Source organism: Leptodactylus fuscus, chromosome 5, assembly GCF_031893055.1.
Source record: "Leptodactylus fuscus isolate aLepFus1 chromosome 5, aLepFus1.hap2, whole genome shotgun sequence".
In the NCBI taxonomy this organism is placed as follows: Eukaryota; Metazoa; Chordata; class Amphibia; order Anura; family Leptodactylidae; genus Leptodactylus; species Leptodactylus fuscus.
In genome coordinates this window covers 50,502,061-50,519,919 of record NC_134269.1, presented here as the reverse complement: position 1 = coordinate 50,519,919, position 17,859 = coordinate 50,502,061, and the positions used below count along the sequence as shown (strand labels likewise).

The window sequence follows — 17,859 nt, the reverse complement described above, 5'->3', positions numbered from 1 at the left end:
TGCACGCAAATCCGTCCAGGCGTTTTAGCGTGATTGAGGAACAAACATCCAAACACACAAACTTTCACACTTATAATATTAGTAGGATATGATGGCTTTGTAGGCTGTCATGTAATGTAAGTACTATGATCATGCGGCAATGGTGATTATATACCAGTCTGTGGTGTCGTTTTTGATTTCTATGATATATTTATACCAATACCAAGTTGCAACCTCTCATTTCGTACCAAAACTACTGTCATGTGTCATACTATGTATCAGACTATCGTACCGTAATGTGGTAGTACTGCATATAGCCAAAGAATAATGTGCTGTCATATATGAATAATCCTTACTCAGGCTCCAGTTAAAGATCAACATGAAGCAATTATTGTTAATAAACTAACATAATTATAATTGGCCCTTATAAATCAGCAAAACAATTAGCACAAACATAATTGTTGACATACGGTAATTGATTGGTTGTACATAAGAATTAATATAATCTATATGATAAAGTGTTTCTCATTAAGTGTCAGTAGAAGTCTTGTGTCGGGTCACGTTTCTCCATGCATTCTGACATAGTAGCATTGTCATATTCTGCCAATGTAATACAATATAGTGTCTAAATAATACACAATGTCCAAATAAAGAGCCCATGTAATACTGCCATACAGTTACACTAAATAGCAGCTCAGTTTATAAATGGAACCATCACATACTGCAAAATAGTACTAGCTGGTTTTAGCTTGTTTCTGGAGTTCCTGTCCCCTTAAAAATAGCAGTTGCTCAAATTTCCCTAAAACTGTTTCTGACTATATGGGAATATAAGATAATCCTTTTAATAGTCCCACCATGGAGAAATTCAGTGCGTTTCAGCAGCATCGATAATACAGAAATATAATACAAGAAAGAACACATACAAGCTCATAGCAGATAGAAAAAATATACTAGGAATCATCGCAACTAAGAGGAAAAGAAGTCTTCAGGATCATGGTTGGGAGGAAGGAACTTTGATAATGCTCCTTCTCACACTTGGGGTGAAGCAGTCGGTCCTTAGGATCACAAGAATATTGTATATCCCTAGGATATACCATAAGTGTGTAATTGGTACAGGGCAGATCAGTCCCCAAGAACCATGAAGTTTTACCAGATCACTATGGGTATGTTCTCATGGCATCCTTTGGAGAGGAATTTAAGATGATCTTCAATCTCAAAATTGCCTTGAAAAATTGTCCCCAATCTGCTACCTATTGTTTCGATGGGAAGCAGTGCCAGATACAATATAATATTAATAACTAAACTTTATTTATATAGTGTCAACATATTCCGCAGCACTTTAAGGCTAGTTCACATGAGGGAAGTTGGCAGCAGATTTTGACGCTGAATCCGCTGCCAAAAATGGCTCCCATTGACTAGTAGCGGAAAAAAGAAGCAAGCTGCCCTATCTTGCTGCGGATTCCTCAGCTGAATCGGCCCCGGCCCGAGGCTCCGGGCTATTCATTTGGGCTTCCTCCATCGCGGAATGCCGCGATGGGATGCCAGTGCACTGCACCAGCATCGCCGCGACGGAATATGTACACGCGGAGTTCATTTAACTCCGTGTGAACTAGCCCTAACAATTGCTATGATCAGGTCATGTGATAGGCACTTCTTTTCTCTCACTTCTTGATTTGCCCCATTGTTTAAGAGGCTTACTTATCACATAAGCAAACCCACCTCTTAAAGCCAAGGTTTGACTTCCACATTCCACCATAGGTTCCTCAGAGCTTTGGAGAGAACTCTGAGGTGGAAGATAGCATTCTCAAGATTACGCCATGTGAACATACCCAAACCGTCACATACTGATAGCATATCCCAAGAACATGTCATCACATGACCCATATAAGTGGAGCGAGTCTGAGGATTTAGTAAAGGACTATAGATTATATCATTTTGATGACTTTCTCTTAATAATAATAAGAGTATACATGATTTGACGTAGCCAATGATGTATTCTTGCGTTACAGACGTTAAACCATCCAATATGCTGGTGAACACGCGCGGCCAGGTGAAGCTATGTGACTTTGGTGTTAGTATACAGGTAAGTGACCTGTAGGCTGGTGACCTGAAACCTCCTCCCTGTTTTACTCCATAAAGGGGTTACTTTTCTCCACTCACTTGTCACTTTACACACAGTTTTATATGGCACTGGACATTGTGGGTCTCTCCAGCAGGTGAGGGGTTAAAGTGAGTAACAGATGATGTGGTAATTACTAATGGGATTGCGGCCTCATTAATATGCGTTCTGGGAAGTCAGGAGAAGATCGGTTCTGTCCACACAAAAGAATGAGGTGGGGGGGGGAGGCTTCCAGGGGAGACTGTTATCAAAAATAATAATAATTAATAAAAATGAATGTTGAGCAAAACAAAGACTGTGAGGTCTGGGCAAGACCCTCCTCCCAAATTGTAATTAATTTCCATCTCTAAACCTCCCCAGAGATTACCCATCAGGTTGACCCCTGACCTTCCTGTCATGTCACTTTCAATAGGCCCCTTCACTCCCCCTTACTCGGCTAGAGACCACAGGGCTCAGGGGGCCAGTAGCTATTCTGTCTGGCCCCACCTGCTGCACTGCCAGCCTCACTCATACAGGCTGTGGTATTGTGTCTTCAGAGCTGTCTCTGTCGATCTTCTGCACATTGTGTATTTGTGTCTGTCAGTCGCTCTGGAGCATTTTGACTCCTCTTTGTGCTTTGCCACCGTAAGTGTCCATCTGACATTTAGGAATTACAGGGGAATATATGTGTATAGTCTCACGTGTCCTATGAAAGATAACACCTGTAGGGATTTATGGCCTCAGATTACTAAAGGAAAGGGACTAAGATGCTTTCTAGGAGGCCCAAACTGCTCAGGATCCATTATTGTAGTGCTTGGGGTATGGCGATAGAAGTGTCAGAAGATCTTCCACATGGCTCAAACCAGTTCTTTTCATACAAGAAGTATTTTGGATTTTGGTCTGAAGCATTTGTGTTTTACCAGCTGGGCTCGGGGTCTAACAGTGCTGCACTTGGCAATTTCCCTCCATACCATAGGCCTTGAATGCTGCAGCAGGGTACATGGTTGGTCCTTGACTAAAAAGACCAGGGCATTAAAAAAAATAAATTATAAAACAAAAAACTAACACTTCTGAAAAACGCACATACACTAGGTTTATACCTGCATTCAGGTTTACGTTTGGGGGATTCCGCTTGAGGACCCCCTGAACGGAAACCTAATGCGCTTAAAAAAGTGGTTTTCCGCGGACCCTATAGACTATAATGGAGTCTGCCGGGTTTCCACCCGAAAAGGGCGAAGAACGCAGAGAGGAAAAGTGCCTTTCTCTCTGCATTGTTTAAACTGCTTCGGGGATGGAAAACCCGAACGGAATTCAAACACTGGTGTGAACTAGGGTGGAGCCGATCTTGAGATTTCAGGATCGTTTTTAAAATCCGATTTCCGATCATTTTCCATACCGATCCTAATGCAAGTCAATGGGATTTTTTTAATAATCGATCGGATTTTAAAAACAATCCTATTCACTAAAAATTGAACGCTTTAATTTTTGGACTCCATGCTGTGTAATGATTTTAAAAAAATCCTCTGGCTACTTAGACCCCCCTGGTGTCCACTTACCTACATCACTCACGTCTCCCCTCCCAGTACCCGCCCACACTCTCCTAAGCCACAAGACCCGCCTTCTTCTTAGGTCTGTAACACTAACTTGGGAGGCAGGGGCAGCGAGGTGAGAAGAGGAACGAGAACAGCAGGGAGCGGCAGCGATCTGTGCAGGTAAGTGTTAGCTACTAGAGATGTTAGCTAGTATCTTGGCCAGTAGCAAAGCATTATGGGAAATAACCTCCGACCTCGATCCCGCCTAAAATGATCAGGATCAGTATTCCGATCACGATCGTGAAATTTACTTGATCGCCGATCGGAATCCGATCTTTTCCGATCCTGATCGCTCAACCCCAGTGTGAACCTAGCCTTACGTTGCAAAATGATGTTGTGGGGTTTTGAGAGAATGAGGCCCAAAAGTCATAATAGAGACCCCCCCTTGTTCCCTGCTCCTACACCCATCATTTTCGTTGTAATTTTATCTTGCATATAGTACTCACAATACTACTGTATGAAGCCTAAGTTATGCTGTCACGTAGTTCCCACATAATTCTAGGGATGACCATATAATACACCACTGGATGTACTGGATGATTTTAGTTTCCTCCTTGGGTTTTGGGCCTTAGGAACCCCCCTAGAAAGAACCTGGGTGATTGCCCAATTGCCATACCCCTAAAACTGACATCATACAGCTCCTTTTGAAAAACACACAGGCTACAAATGTGAACGGTCCTCGAGTGAAACCTGAAAGTCTTTGTTTCCTGACTCATCAGGTCACCCATATTTCTTTTTATCCTTTTTATATAATATAACGCGTATGGAAAAAAGTCCAAAGTGTACCATCCCCTTTAAATCACTTTACATATGGTATTGTCTTGTGCTTCATTACAGTCACCCATCTCTCTGTTTCTCTTATGATCACCTTAGGCTATAGTCAGACATTATAATATTCCATTCCTCCGACTTCTCCTTCACGCAGTAACATTTCTACATAGAAATTTGGGCAAAGTTAACTGTACGGTAATGCCACATTTGTAAATAACGCTGGTAGATCTCATCTTGGAGTCATAAGCGCTTGTATATGTACTTGGAAATGATACTTACTACATTATGTCTTCCTGAATTGTAACGTACCGGAGTATGCTGATACTTCCAGCAGGCCAGGGGTTTGAAGCTCCCATTTAGACAATGGCTTGGTTTACACGTGGGAGGGGAAGCAATAAGTGTAATCATTTTGTGTTTAATGCCTGCAGATAAAAGCACTCTATATATTTTTTATTCTGTCTTTTATGTCATCATTCTATTTCCTTCTCTTTTTGTTTGATGGGTGGATTAAATGAGAAATAATTGCCCGTTTTATGCGGTTGTCGGTTTAACACCATCCTTCCCTTTCTGTCCTAGTTGGTGAATTCGATCGCCAAAACCTACGTGGGCACAAACGCGTATATGGCGGTAAGTTAGAGGTATTTTCAGTGGGATCATTTCTAATAGTTTTCGCTGCAGCGTGTAAGGATTTGCTTGGTATTCCTGGGTATGCTTTGACTGCGGTTTGTAAATTTTGCAGGTACGTCTAGTCACCAAAATGAAAGTCTCATAGGATTAACCTGATAATCCTAGATTGATCCTGTCTCTTGTTTAGGATGGTTAATCTGCCTAGTGTATAGGACACTTGTATACCTCAAGGGGTTAAATGTACCAGATCTAACTGGCACATGTAATGGGACAGTAATTAAATTGAGGGTCCTTTTGATGACATGAAGGGAGATCCCAGGTGGGTATTAACCTGATTGACAGATCAAGGGGACATCCATCTACTAATTGGAAAAGGGGATTAGATCCAACAGACTGGACACATTTGTCTTATAGTCTCTAACCTACAATGCATGTATACCTATTAACCTTATACTTGCTGCGTATACTGGTACTCCTGAAACATGCTTGCCATGATATTCTCCTCTTGGATGCAGAAGATGTTGTATCTGTAATAAACCGGTCACCGAAGCCATCAGTTTTATCTTCCTCTTTTTTCCTCCCTCCAATGTTACTGTAGGTGAACCAGGAATGAAGGTATTGACCCATGTTTAGTTAGACGGCTTGTACTTGGACCTCACAATTAGGGTAAGTTCACACGGGGTTTTTTTTACCAAAACCTGAGGCAGAGGCCGCCTTCAGGTTCCGGTCTAAAATACTGGTAGCTGCGAATGGATGCCGGTGCAGGGCACCAGCATCCAGTCGCGCACTCTGCTCCACATTAGGCCCAAATGAATGGGCCTGGTCGGGAGGAAGTGTCTTCAGGCGGATGTGGCGAGGCGAATCCGCCTGAAGGAATGAGCATGTTGCTTCTTTTTCCGGGAGCCGGAACAAATCGCTCCCGGAAAAAAAACTGACCGGCTCCCATTGATTTCAATGGGAGCCGTCTTTTTGGTCAGGATTTTGAGGCGGATAGGGCCTCAAAATCCTGACCAAAAAACCCCGTGTGAACTTACCCTTACAAGATGTCCAAAATTCATCCTAGAGGTGCAAGATGTGTGATAGATTTGGCACATGTAGAAGTCATACACTCTATTTGAGCCTACTCTTAAGCCAACTACATACTTCAGATTTTTGTTAGCCATGGCGATCAGACTTTTAGATGATACGAATGGTTGTCATTGGCTGGCTGACAGCACATATTTCTCACATAAAAAAATACACCTATTGCCCACACATTTTTGTAAAGTGTGCAGCATGGTTCATTTGGTACAAATCAAGAATATATTTGTCTATTTGACTGATCTGTACCAAAAAGAAGTTGCTAGAACTTGTTGCAAGTAAATGTTGGCCATTGTGTAGTCTGCTAAGCTCAAACATTTACTTAGTTCCAACCCAAAGATGGCGATCGGAGGTGATGCGACCAATAAACACATGGACCTTGTTCCTGAAGCATGCAGACTTGCAGAAAGACACTTTTCTTGGTTTTCAGTTTCCAGGCGTACTGTCTCTTTAATACGAGTTGAGTAGAAAGCTCTGATTTTGATAGCTGCAGATCCATAGTAGTAAGTAAGAGTTCTCTGCAATTCCCAGGCCAGAGCCAGCAAGAGGCAACACTGGGATATTCAGCACATTAGGGTCCCAAGTTGTGACTCTTATTTACTGTTCCTTCCTCTCACAAGCACTGACCTGGATAAGCGCACAGACACACTCAGCTGGCACTAATTTCTGAGTTTGTTTTCTTGTATTGAGGCCCCGGGGTTAGGAGGCAGCGAGAGGAAGTGTCAGGCAGCCAGGTGCATTAAGAGCACAGCACGAATCTATGTCTTGGGAGTGCTCCTTGCTTAACTCTCTTACACTCTCCTGACCTTGACACACAGAAAAATTACTCAAAGTGAACTTAGACCTTGAACAAGTAACATTCATAGGCTCAAAAAATAAAATACAAAATATTTCAACTGTGTTTATACTATTACGTGAGCAACAAAGAGGCATCACTGCATATTGTATATCAGTTACCATGCACTGAACAGCCACTACGAGGTATATGGAGGCTCTTATTCTGGGTACCTTCGTGTAGGAGTGACATGGGATCATGGGCGGGTTGCAGGTTTCCTATTATTGAAATAGTCCCTGTCATTTCCAAAAACTTTGCATAAATGAATAGTACAAAATGCTTCTTCCTCCTCTTATCAGGCTTTCTCTCTGAAAATCACAGCTATATCTTTCTCAAGGAATCGGACTATATTTATCTATAGAAGCCTATGGAGAGGAGAGGAGAGGAGGAGTAAGCAGGAAGTGCAGGGAATAAGAGGAGAACCAAAGGCTAGGTTCACACTTGCCCCATGCTCCTCGCTGTGGGATCCGAACGACTGAGAGCCCTCTTCTATATAAGCAGTTACCCATAGACATATGCAGCTCCCATAGATTATAACGGGGATGCACACGTGGACGGCGCAGGGGCTCACGCCGTGGATCATACAAACAGCACTTGGCCAACTATACGCGGCTTAGCGCCAACACCAACCCGCAGACTAAGTCATGGGCAGATGCTAGTATCAAAATAGTCCTGAGGGTCATAGTAGCAACTCTGCTAGGAAAACAATCAAAGCTTTTCATGCAGTTACTTCCATGGAACATGTAAAAAAAAAATGTATAGGTTTGGAAGTTTGGCAATTGTTACTTAGTGAAATTTGGCATTTCTATTATGGTTTTTTGCCATCATTTTTGTAAAAAGTTTACAGGAAGTTCATGTACTGTAGGATGTTACACTTTAATAAGCTTCTCAGAAATCAATAAGCGCCTGTGATTTTGTCAGCATGTTCAGGGTAAGCTTACATCCGTGCCAGAGTTGACTCCGTTGCAGAAATCTTACAGTATGAAAGCAGTGGACACTCTGCACCACCCTATTATCATCAATGGGGTCCACGGGCAACCACTGCTTTAGCAGTCCTGTTTCAGTCATTTGGGATCCCAGACTGACCCAAATGATAGAGAGCCCAAAGCAGGTGAACCTAGTCTAACTAAGGTGAAAAAACAGAACCCAGGAAATGCCAGGGTCTCATTAAAGCAAATCTATCAGATGATTTCTGCTGCACTATATAAAAGCAGGATATTTTAGAGGGAAAGAAGCTGAGCTTGTGATATATAAGTTCATATGTGTTTGAGCAGGATTTCTGAGTAAAAAGTAGAACAAATCCTGATAAGACTCCTTGGAAAAAATCTTAAGAGTCCTGTTGACTCAGCCTACATGGAATGATTGCAGTTCACCCTGTAGTGTTGTGTACACGAAAGACTGTGTGTGTGTGTGTGTGTGTGTGTGTGTGTGTGTGTATAGAAGAGGCAAGCAGGACTCTCACATACCCTCATAGGATTACCTCTACATTTTAATCAACAGAAACTTGCTCCAAATTATATAAATCTGTATATCCCACAGTTCAGATTCTCTCCCTCTATCATATAACACTATATATCACAGAGCTCAGCTTCTCTCCTCTATCATATAACCCTATATATCACAGAGCTCAGCTTCTCTCCCTCTATCATATAACCCTATATATCACAGAGCTCAGCTTCTTTCCCTCTATCATATAACCCTATATATCACAGAGCTCAGCTTCTCTCCCTATATCATATACACCTATATATCACTGAGCTCATCTTCTCTCCTCTATCATATAACACTATATATCACAGAGCTCAGCTTCTCTCCTCTATCATATAACCCTATATATCACAGAGCTCAGCTTCTCTCCTCTATTATATAACCCTATATATCACAGAGCTCAGCTTCTCTCCTCTATCATATAACCCTATATATCACAGAGCTCAGCTTCTCTCCTCTATCATATAACCCTATATATCACAGAGCTCAGCTTCTCTCCCTCTATCATATAACCCTATATATCACAGAGCTCAGCTTCTCTCCCTCTATCATATAACCCTATATATCACAGAGCTCAGCTTCTCTCCCTATATCATATACACCTATATATCACTGAGCTCATCTTCTCTCCTCTATCATATAACACTATATATCACAGAGCTCAGCTTCTCTCCTCTATCATATAATCCTATATATCACAGAGCTCAGCTTCTCTCCTCTATTATATAACCCTATATATCACAGAGCTCAGCTTCTCTCCTCTATCATATAACCCTATATCCCACAGTTCAGCTTCTCTCCCTCTATCATATAACACTATATATCAAAGAGCTTAGCTTCTCTCCTCTATCATATAACCCTATATATCACAGAGCTCAGCTTCTCTCCTCTATCATATAACACTATATATCACAGAGCTCAGCTTCTCTCCCTATATCATATACACCTATATATCACTGAGCTCATCTTCTCTCCCTCTATCATATACACCTATATATCACTGAGCTCATCTTCTCTCCCTCTATCATATAACACTATGTATCACAGAGCTCAGCTTCTCTCCCTCTATCATATAACACTATATATCACAGAGCTCAGCTTCTCTCCCTCTATCATATAACACTATATATCACAGAGCTCAGCTTCTCTCCCTATATCATATACACCTATATATCACTGAGCTCATCTTCTCTCCTCTATCATATAACACTATATATCACAGAGCTCAGCTTCTCTCCTCTATCATATAATCCTATATATCACAGAGCTCAGCTTCTCTCCCTCTATCATAGAACCCTATATATCACAGAGCTCAGCTTCTCTCCTCTATCATATAACACTATATATCACAGAGCTCAGCTTCTCTTCTCTCTCATATAACCCTATATATCACAGAGCTCAGCTTCTCTCCCTCTATCATATAACACTATATATCACAGAGCTCAGCTTCTCTCCTCTATCATATAACCCTATATATCACAGACCTCAGCTTCTCTCCTCTATCATATAACCCTATATATCACAGAGCTCAGCTTCTCTCCCTCTATCATATAACCCTATATATCACAGAGCTCAGCTTCTCTCCCTCTATCATATAACCCTATATATCACAGAGCTCAGCTTCTCTCCCTCTATCATATAACCCTATATATCACAGAGCTCAGCTTCTCTCCCTATATCATATACACCTATATATCACTGAGCTCATCTTCTCTCCTCTATCATATAACACTATATATCACAGAGCTCAGCTTCTCTCCTCTATCATATAATCCTATATATCACAGAGCTCAGCTTCTCTCCTCTATTATATAACCCTATATATCACAGAGCTCAGCTTCTCTCCTCTATCATATAACCCTATATCCCACAGTTCAGCTTCTCTCCCTCTATCATATAACACTATATATCAAAGAGCTTAGCTTCTCTCCTCTATCATATAACCCTATATATCACAGAGCTCAGCTTCTCTCCTCTATCATATAACACTATATATCACAGAGCTCAGCTTCTCTCCCTATATCATATACACCTATATATCACTGAGCTCATCTTCTCTCCCTCTATCATATACACCTATATATCACTGAGCTCATCTTCTCTCCCTCTATCATATAACACTATATATCACAGAGCTCAGCTTCTCTCCCTCTATCATATAACACTATATATCACAGAGCTCAGCTTCTCTCCCTCTATCATATAACACTATATATCACAGAGCTCAGCTTCTCTCCCTATATCATATACACCTATATATCACTGAGCTCATCTTCTCTCCTCTATCATATAACACTATATATCACAGAGCTCAGCTTCTCTCCTCTATCATATAATCCTATATATCACAGAGCTCAGCTTCTCTCCCTCTATCATAGAACCCTATATATCACAGAGCTCAGCTTCTCTCCTCTATCATATAACACTATATATCACAGAGCTCAGCTTCTCTTCTCTCTCATATAACCCTATATATCACAGAGCTCAGCTTCTCTCCCTCTATCATATAACACTATATATCACAGAGCTCAGCTTCTCTCCTCTATCATATAACCCTATATATCACAGACCTCAGCTTCTCTCCCTCTGTCATATAACCCTACATATCAAAGAGCTCAGTTTCTGTCCCGTCATATAACCCTATATGTTATAGAGCTCAGCATCTCTCTGTCTGTCATATAACCTTATATATATATATATATATATATATATATATATATATATATATATATATATAAAATCACAGCGCTTTTCTTCTATTCCTCTACCATATAAATCTCTATATAAGGCCCCACGCTACAGAGCGCAGCTTAAAAACTGTACTTTTTTGCTGCGTTTTTCTCTGCAGTTTTCTTCCCTTAATATATTAATAGGGAAAACGTGAGCATTACCACGGGTAAAATTGCTATGTTGCGTTTTTGAGCCAGAATCTAATTCATTTTGCTGGTACAGTAAAACTCTGTTGTTTTTTTTCTGCTGCAATTCTGCAACGTGAGGCCTTAGCCTAACACGAATTCTTTCCCTCAACCATATTCTGGACTCTGATAGGATCACGTGACGGAAACAAAATTAGCAAGTTTTAGCTGCTTCTCATGTCTGATTTACTAATGTATGGTTTATTATTATTATTATATAGTGGTATTATATGTACCGTATATACTCGAGTATAAGCCGACCCGAATATAAGCCGACCCCCCTAATTTTACCACAAAAAACTGGGAAAACTTATTGACTCGAGTATAAGCCGAGGGGGGGAAATGCAGCAGCTACTGGAAAATTTCAAAAATTAAAATGGTCGGAGTTTTTGGGTGCAGTAGGTGCTGGGGAAGGGGAGGGGGTGTTTTGTTTGTCTGTCTGCCCCTTCCCTGAGCTTGAGGACTTCTTCCCCCCCCCCCCCCACTTGGAATTCAGCCTGGCTGACTATAGGGTATCTGCAGTGCTCCTATTAACCCCTTTTCGAGGGAAGAGGAGCACTGAAGATCCCCTATATTCAGTAGATCGGGCACTGTCAGACACAGGGATACCTAATGTGTATGTGTGTCACAGTCATTTTCTACTTTTGTGTCTATTCTAGGGAAAGGAGGGATTTAGAACTTCTAATTTTTATATTTTTTTTCAAGCTTCTTATTTTTCCCACTAGTTTATGGGAGGTTCTATACATTGATATTGCTGCTGGTCATAGACCTTCCCCCCTAAAAAAAAAAAAAAAAAAAAAAAAAATTTTTTTTTTTTTTTTTGCTGACTCGAGTATAAGCCGAGGGGGGCTTTTTCAGCACAAAAATTGTGCTGAAAAATTCGGCTTATACTCGAGTATATACGGTATGTTATTATGGTGATATGATTTATACCCATACGATTTTTACTTGTTAATTTGCTCTGCAGGTTGAGGTCATTATTTATTTATCTATTTTTATTTTTGCCCCCCTTCTTTGTATAGCCGGAGAGGATTGCTGGAGAACAGTATGGCATTCACTCTGATGTTTGGAGCTTGGGCATCTCATTTATGGAGGTGAGTCTACTATGTGCATATGTGTGTGTGGACACAGTATTAATGTGCAGTCCAGTAACATGAAAGGACTGGCATTTTCATTGATGTATTATCACCCTTCCCAATATGAGCCTGGTACGGAGCTTATAAATGGAATGCACGTCCTGTGGAGGGAATGGACAGTGTTCCAGTTGGTTATAGATTTAATAATTTCACATATTTTTGAAGCCGATCCCCAGAGCACTGACAGTGATGGTTATAATAATAACTCCATTTATATACAGCTTGCTTCCCTATGGGAGTCAGGCGCTTCATTATCACAGTATAAAGGTAACATTTTAAATAATCAGAAGTCAAGCACAGGAATAAAAATACAATTTATGTGGAAAGACGCAATGTGTCTCCGTATCCAGGCCCTCCGCAGTCACCACATGCTTGGAGCACTGATGAGCCTGGGCCAGGTTTTATGGCGATGTACAGGTACAAGTGATTACAAGACACTGAACTGTATATAATAACGCTGTGCTCTTAGCGTTTCTATAGTATGTCCTATGGCACAGAATTTTACTGCTTTTGCTGTAGTACAGTTAAAGCTATCCTCTATGTCAGCAAATTGGTCAAATTCAGCAGGATTCAGCACAATCCCATATGTGTGTGGGAGTCTCCCACTTTCCTAAATGGCATTTCAAAGGAAAGAAGGCTTTGACATGTCCAATTTTTAGGTTCTTTTAGGAACTAAGTTGCTTCAGAGGTGTTTGATTGCTTATGTCGTCTCCCCATTCAGAACCACTAATAGTAGGGGTCACAGCAACGACCTGGCCCAGAGACTAAGGGGGCCCACAGGTTAAAGAGGACCTTTCATGGGTTTGAGCACAGGCAGTTCTATATACTGCTGGAAAGCTGACAGTGCGCTGAATTCAGCGCATTGTCGGCTTTCCCAATCTGTGCCCCGGGTGAAGAGCTATTGGTGCCGGTACCGTAGCGCTTTACAGTCAGAAGGACGTTCCTGACAGTCTGTCAGGAACGTCCTTCTCCACAGCAGCGCCTATCGCGCTGTACAGTGTGAGCGGAGAGGAACGTCCCCTCCCTCTGCTCACAGTGCTCAGTGCTCGTCCATAGATGAGTATTATCAGGAGGGGAGAGGGGCGTTCCTCCCCGCTCACACTCTACAGCGCGATAGGCGCTGCTGTGGAGAAGGACGTACCTGACAGACTGTCAGGAACGCCCTTCTGACTGTAAAGCGCTACGGTACCGGCACCAATAGCTCTTCACCCGGGGCACAGATTGGGAAAGCCGACAATGCGCTGAATTCAGCGCACTGTCAGCTTTCCAGCAGTATATAGAAGTGCCTGTGCCCAAACCCATGAGAGGTCCTCTTTAACACACTAGGGCTCAAACTTCTTTGACCATCTTCCTGATTCCCTTTAATGGCTAGCAGTCTGTGTATTGTAAATGTATTACCCCTGCCCTCTACTGCACTGGAGTGAGAAGAGTTGATACATAGCCTTCCACTGTCAGAGAGGAGAAAATGGCAAAAATATAATTTGTTTATCAGCAGATAGAGAGGGAATCCATGGGGGAGACTGGCACAAAAGGGGGTACATTTATTATGTGGAGGGGGCACTGACAAGTAACTGGAATGCTGGGAAGCTTGGGTTTACAGACATATTGTGAATAAGTCATAATGGTAGCCTGGACCCAGATAGAGAAGGAAAGGTGATATAAAATGTATGGATAAGATGTGGCTGATGGTTGTGAGGAGATCGTGAAGGGGAACCAAGCTAATATTGGGCTTTATATGGAGTGTAACTTGGTTTACTAAGAGCAGGTTTTCCCAGCAAGCAGTTAAATAAAGTGCCCACTATGCAGGGTACCCCTTACTTAAAGGGATTGTCCATACAGTGGGGCAAAAAAGTATTTAGTCAGTCACCAATAGTGCAAGTTCCACCACTTAAAAAGATGAGAGGCGTCTGTAATTTACATCATAGGTAGACCTCAACTATGAGAGACAAAATGAGAAAACAAATCCAGAAAATCACATTGTCTGATTTTGTAAGAATTTATTTGCAAATTATGGTGGAAAATAAGTATTTGGTCACCTACAAACAATCAAGATTTCTGGCTCTCACAGACCTGTAACTTCTTCTTTAAGAGTCTCCTCTTTCCTCCACTCATTACCTGTAGTAATGGCACCTGTTTAAACTTGTTATCAGTATAAAAAGACACCTGTGCACACCCTCAAACAGTCAGACTCCAAACTCCACTATGGTGAAGACCAAAGAGCTGTCAAAGGACACCAGAAACAAAATTGTAGCCCTGCACCAGGCTGGGAAGACTGAATCTGCAATAGGCAACCAGCTTGGATTGAAGAAATCAACTGTGGGAGCAATAATTAGAAAATGGAAGACATACAAGACCACTGATCATCTCCCTCGATCTGGGGCTCCACGCAAAATCTCACCCCGTGGGGTCAAAATGATCACAAGAACGGTGAGCAAAAATCCAAGAACCACGCGGGGGGACCTAGTGAATGAACTGCAGAGAGCTGGGACCAATGTAACAAAGCCTACCATCAGTAACACACTACGCCGCCAGGGACTCAGATCCTGCAGTGCCAGACGTGTCCCACTGCTTAAGCCAGTACATGTCCGGGCCCGTCTGAAGTTTGCTAGAGAGCATTTGGATGATCCAGAAGAGTATTGGGAGAATGTCCTATGGTCTGATGAAACCAAACTGGAACTGTTTGGTAGAAACCCAACTTTTCGTGTTTGGAGGAAAAAGAATACTGAGTTGCATCCATCAAACACCATACCTACTGTAAAGCATGGGGGTGGAAACATCATGCTTTGGGGCTGTTTCTCTGCAAAGGGGCCAGGACGACTGATCCGGGTACATGAAAGAATGAATGGGGCCATGTATCGTGAGATTTTGAGTGCAAACCTCCTTCCATCAGCAAGGGCATTGAAGATGAAACGTGGCTGGGTCTTTCAACATGACAATGATCCAAAGCACACCACCAGGGCAACGAAGGAGTGGCTTTGTAAGAAGCATTTCAAGGTCCTGGAGTGGCCTAGCCAGTCTCCAGATCTCAACCCTATAGAAAACCTTTGGAGGGAGTTGAAAGTCCGTGTTGCCAAGCGACAGCCCCAAAACATCACTGCTCTAGAGGAGATCTGCATGGAGGAATGGGCCAACATACCAACAACAGTGTGTGCCAACCTTGTGAAGACTTACAGAAAACGTTTGACCTCTGTCATTGCCAACAAAGGATATATAACAAAGTATTGAGATGAAATTTTGTTACTGACCAAATACTTATTTTCCACCATAATTTGCAAATAAATTCTTACAAAATCAGACAATGTGATTTTCTGGATTTGTTTTTCTCATTTTGTCTCTCATAGTTGAGGTCTACCTATGATGTAAATTACAGACGCCTCTCATCTTTTTAAGTGGTGGAACTTGCACTATTGGTGACTGACTAAATACTTTTTTGCCCCACTGTATCTGTTCATATTCCCTAATAGGAATATGAACACTTGAGCCAAATGTGCATGTGTAAAGGGTAGAGATTGGTCTTTACCGAGCAAAATGCCCTTCTCTGCCATATCAGCATTGTTTGACAGCTGTTGAACTCCAAGGGTGAGACTCGAGTGACGGTACCATATTAGGGATTTGTTATTTAACCAATTATCTAATGTATTTCTGTACATTTACCAAAGGTGAATCCAATCACTGGGGCCAAGAATAAATGTGCAGGATAATTACATCAATTCTAGAAGAATAACATTTAGCGGACAAGATAAATTAGAACATTCGGCTCTAAATGATTGATAATTAGAGAAATGAGTGTAAAGAGCCTTTCCCCAGTGGAAGTCGCACAGATCGGAGAATAGCTCAAAATCAAAGTCCCATTTAGCATTATTTTTTCAGCTGTTCCTTAGTTGGGTGACAACCAATATGGCTGCCAAGAAAGCTTCTCAGACTTAATTTGGTATAATTTGGTATATTTTATTTCCTTTCCCTCCAATTCCTTTTTTTACCCATTATATTAAATACAAACAATGCTCACTAGTGTTATTATCTCTGTGAATGATCGGGTTAGTTCTTGAGATGCATGAGGTCTAGAGAATAAAGTCTGATGTTTGTGAATGCACCACATCCACACTACAATGACATTACAGTGATGTGGACATGCCAAAACGGGCCGGTAATGTGGTTTGGGTCTCCTGTCCACTGTACCTTTCATTGTAAAGCATCCTATGTAAAGGGTTTTCCAAAGAAAGTCCTTTTTTAGGCAAGCTGGTCTCCTGCGCTGGATGACTCTTCACTGATATAACTTGGAGTTACACTGGTGATAAATAGCATAGGACATAGACATTTCTTCCCTGATTGTAACCAATATTGGGCAGGGATGAGGATCATCATTGTATATGTATGATACCCAAAAGTCGCATAATATAGACTGATACCTTTAAAGGGATCTTATCATTGGATACCCTTTTTTTTTCCTGACTAACACGTAGGAATAGCCTTTAGAAAGACTATTCTTCTCCTACCTTTAGATGTCTTCTCCGCGCCGCCGTTCGGTAGAAATCCTGGTTTTCTTCGGTATGCAAAGGAGTTCTCTTGCAGCACTGGGGGGCGTCCCCAATGCTGCGAGAGAACTCTCTAGCGACGCCTCTATCTTCTTCTGGAACGCCCTCTCCCTGCATCTTCTTCCGTCCTGTGTTTCAATCTTCTAGGCCTTGGGCACAGCCGACTGCGCATACCAGGGCCACAAGAAAATGGTCGCTTACTCAGTAAGCTGTGTAAGCCGCCGTTTTCTTGTGGCCGCTTACACAGCTTTCATTTTTCAATAAAGGGTATCCAATGATAGGATCCCTTTAAGAACAAATGTAATGTTATCAGAAAGCTAACCAGAGATATTGGACATTAAGTTGTTATTGAATGGTATACTGTGGGGGTCTAGTAAATTTCGACACTTGTAGATTGAGACCTTTTGGGAAACTGTCTTAGGGCTTAATAGGATTGTACGAAGTTAGAAATACATGGCTGATTATTTCAAAAACAGCACCACTATTGTCCATAGGTTATGTCTGATATTGCAGCTCAAACAAACTTAAAGGGCTTGTCCAGGCTAAAATCCTGTGATGAGGACAACGGACATGAAAATGGAGGGGCTGCATTGTTCATTCAGGGTGGGTGGGGGTACCATAGTTGAGACCCTGACCTGTCATAGAGTGATGACACATCTAAAGCGATATCCCATCACTTTATGAGATGGGAATACCCATTTAAAGGGTGTGTCCCATTAAAGACGCTTCTCCCCCTATCTCTAGGGTAGGAAATAAGTATGACGTTGCTGGTGGTCTGACTGCAGAAAATCCCACTGCATTCT

The 17,859-nt window shown here is 41.8% G+C and overlaps 1 protein-coding gene across 1 annotated transcript in view; it reads left to right on the top strand.

The window, feature by feature from the left end:
* The window catches only part of MAP2K5 (mitogen-activated protein kinase kinase 5), a 106,576-nt gene that overhangs the window by 63,390 nt on the left and 25,327 nt on the right, over positions 1-17,859 (top strand). Inside the window, exons 14-16 of the mRNA XM_075273170.1 lie at positions 1,989-2,062; positions 5,017-5,067; positions 12,408-12,479. Coding sequence (XP_075129271.1) covers positions 1,989-2,062; positions 5,017-5,067; positions 12,408-12,479 — 197 coding nt within the window. The remainder of the gene's footprint in view (positions 1-1,988; positions 2,063-5,016; positions 5,068-12,407; positions 12,480-17,859) is intronic.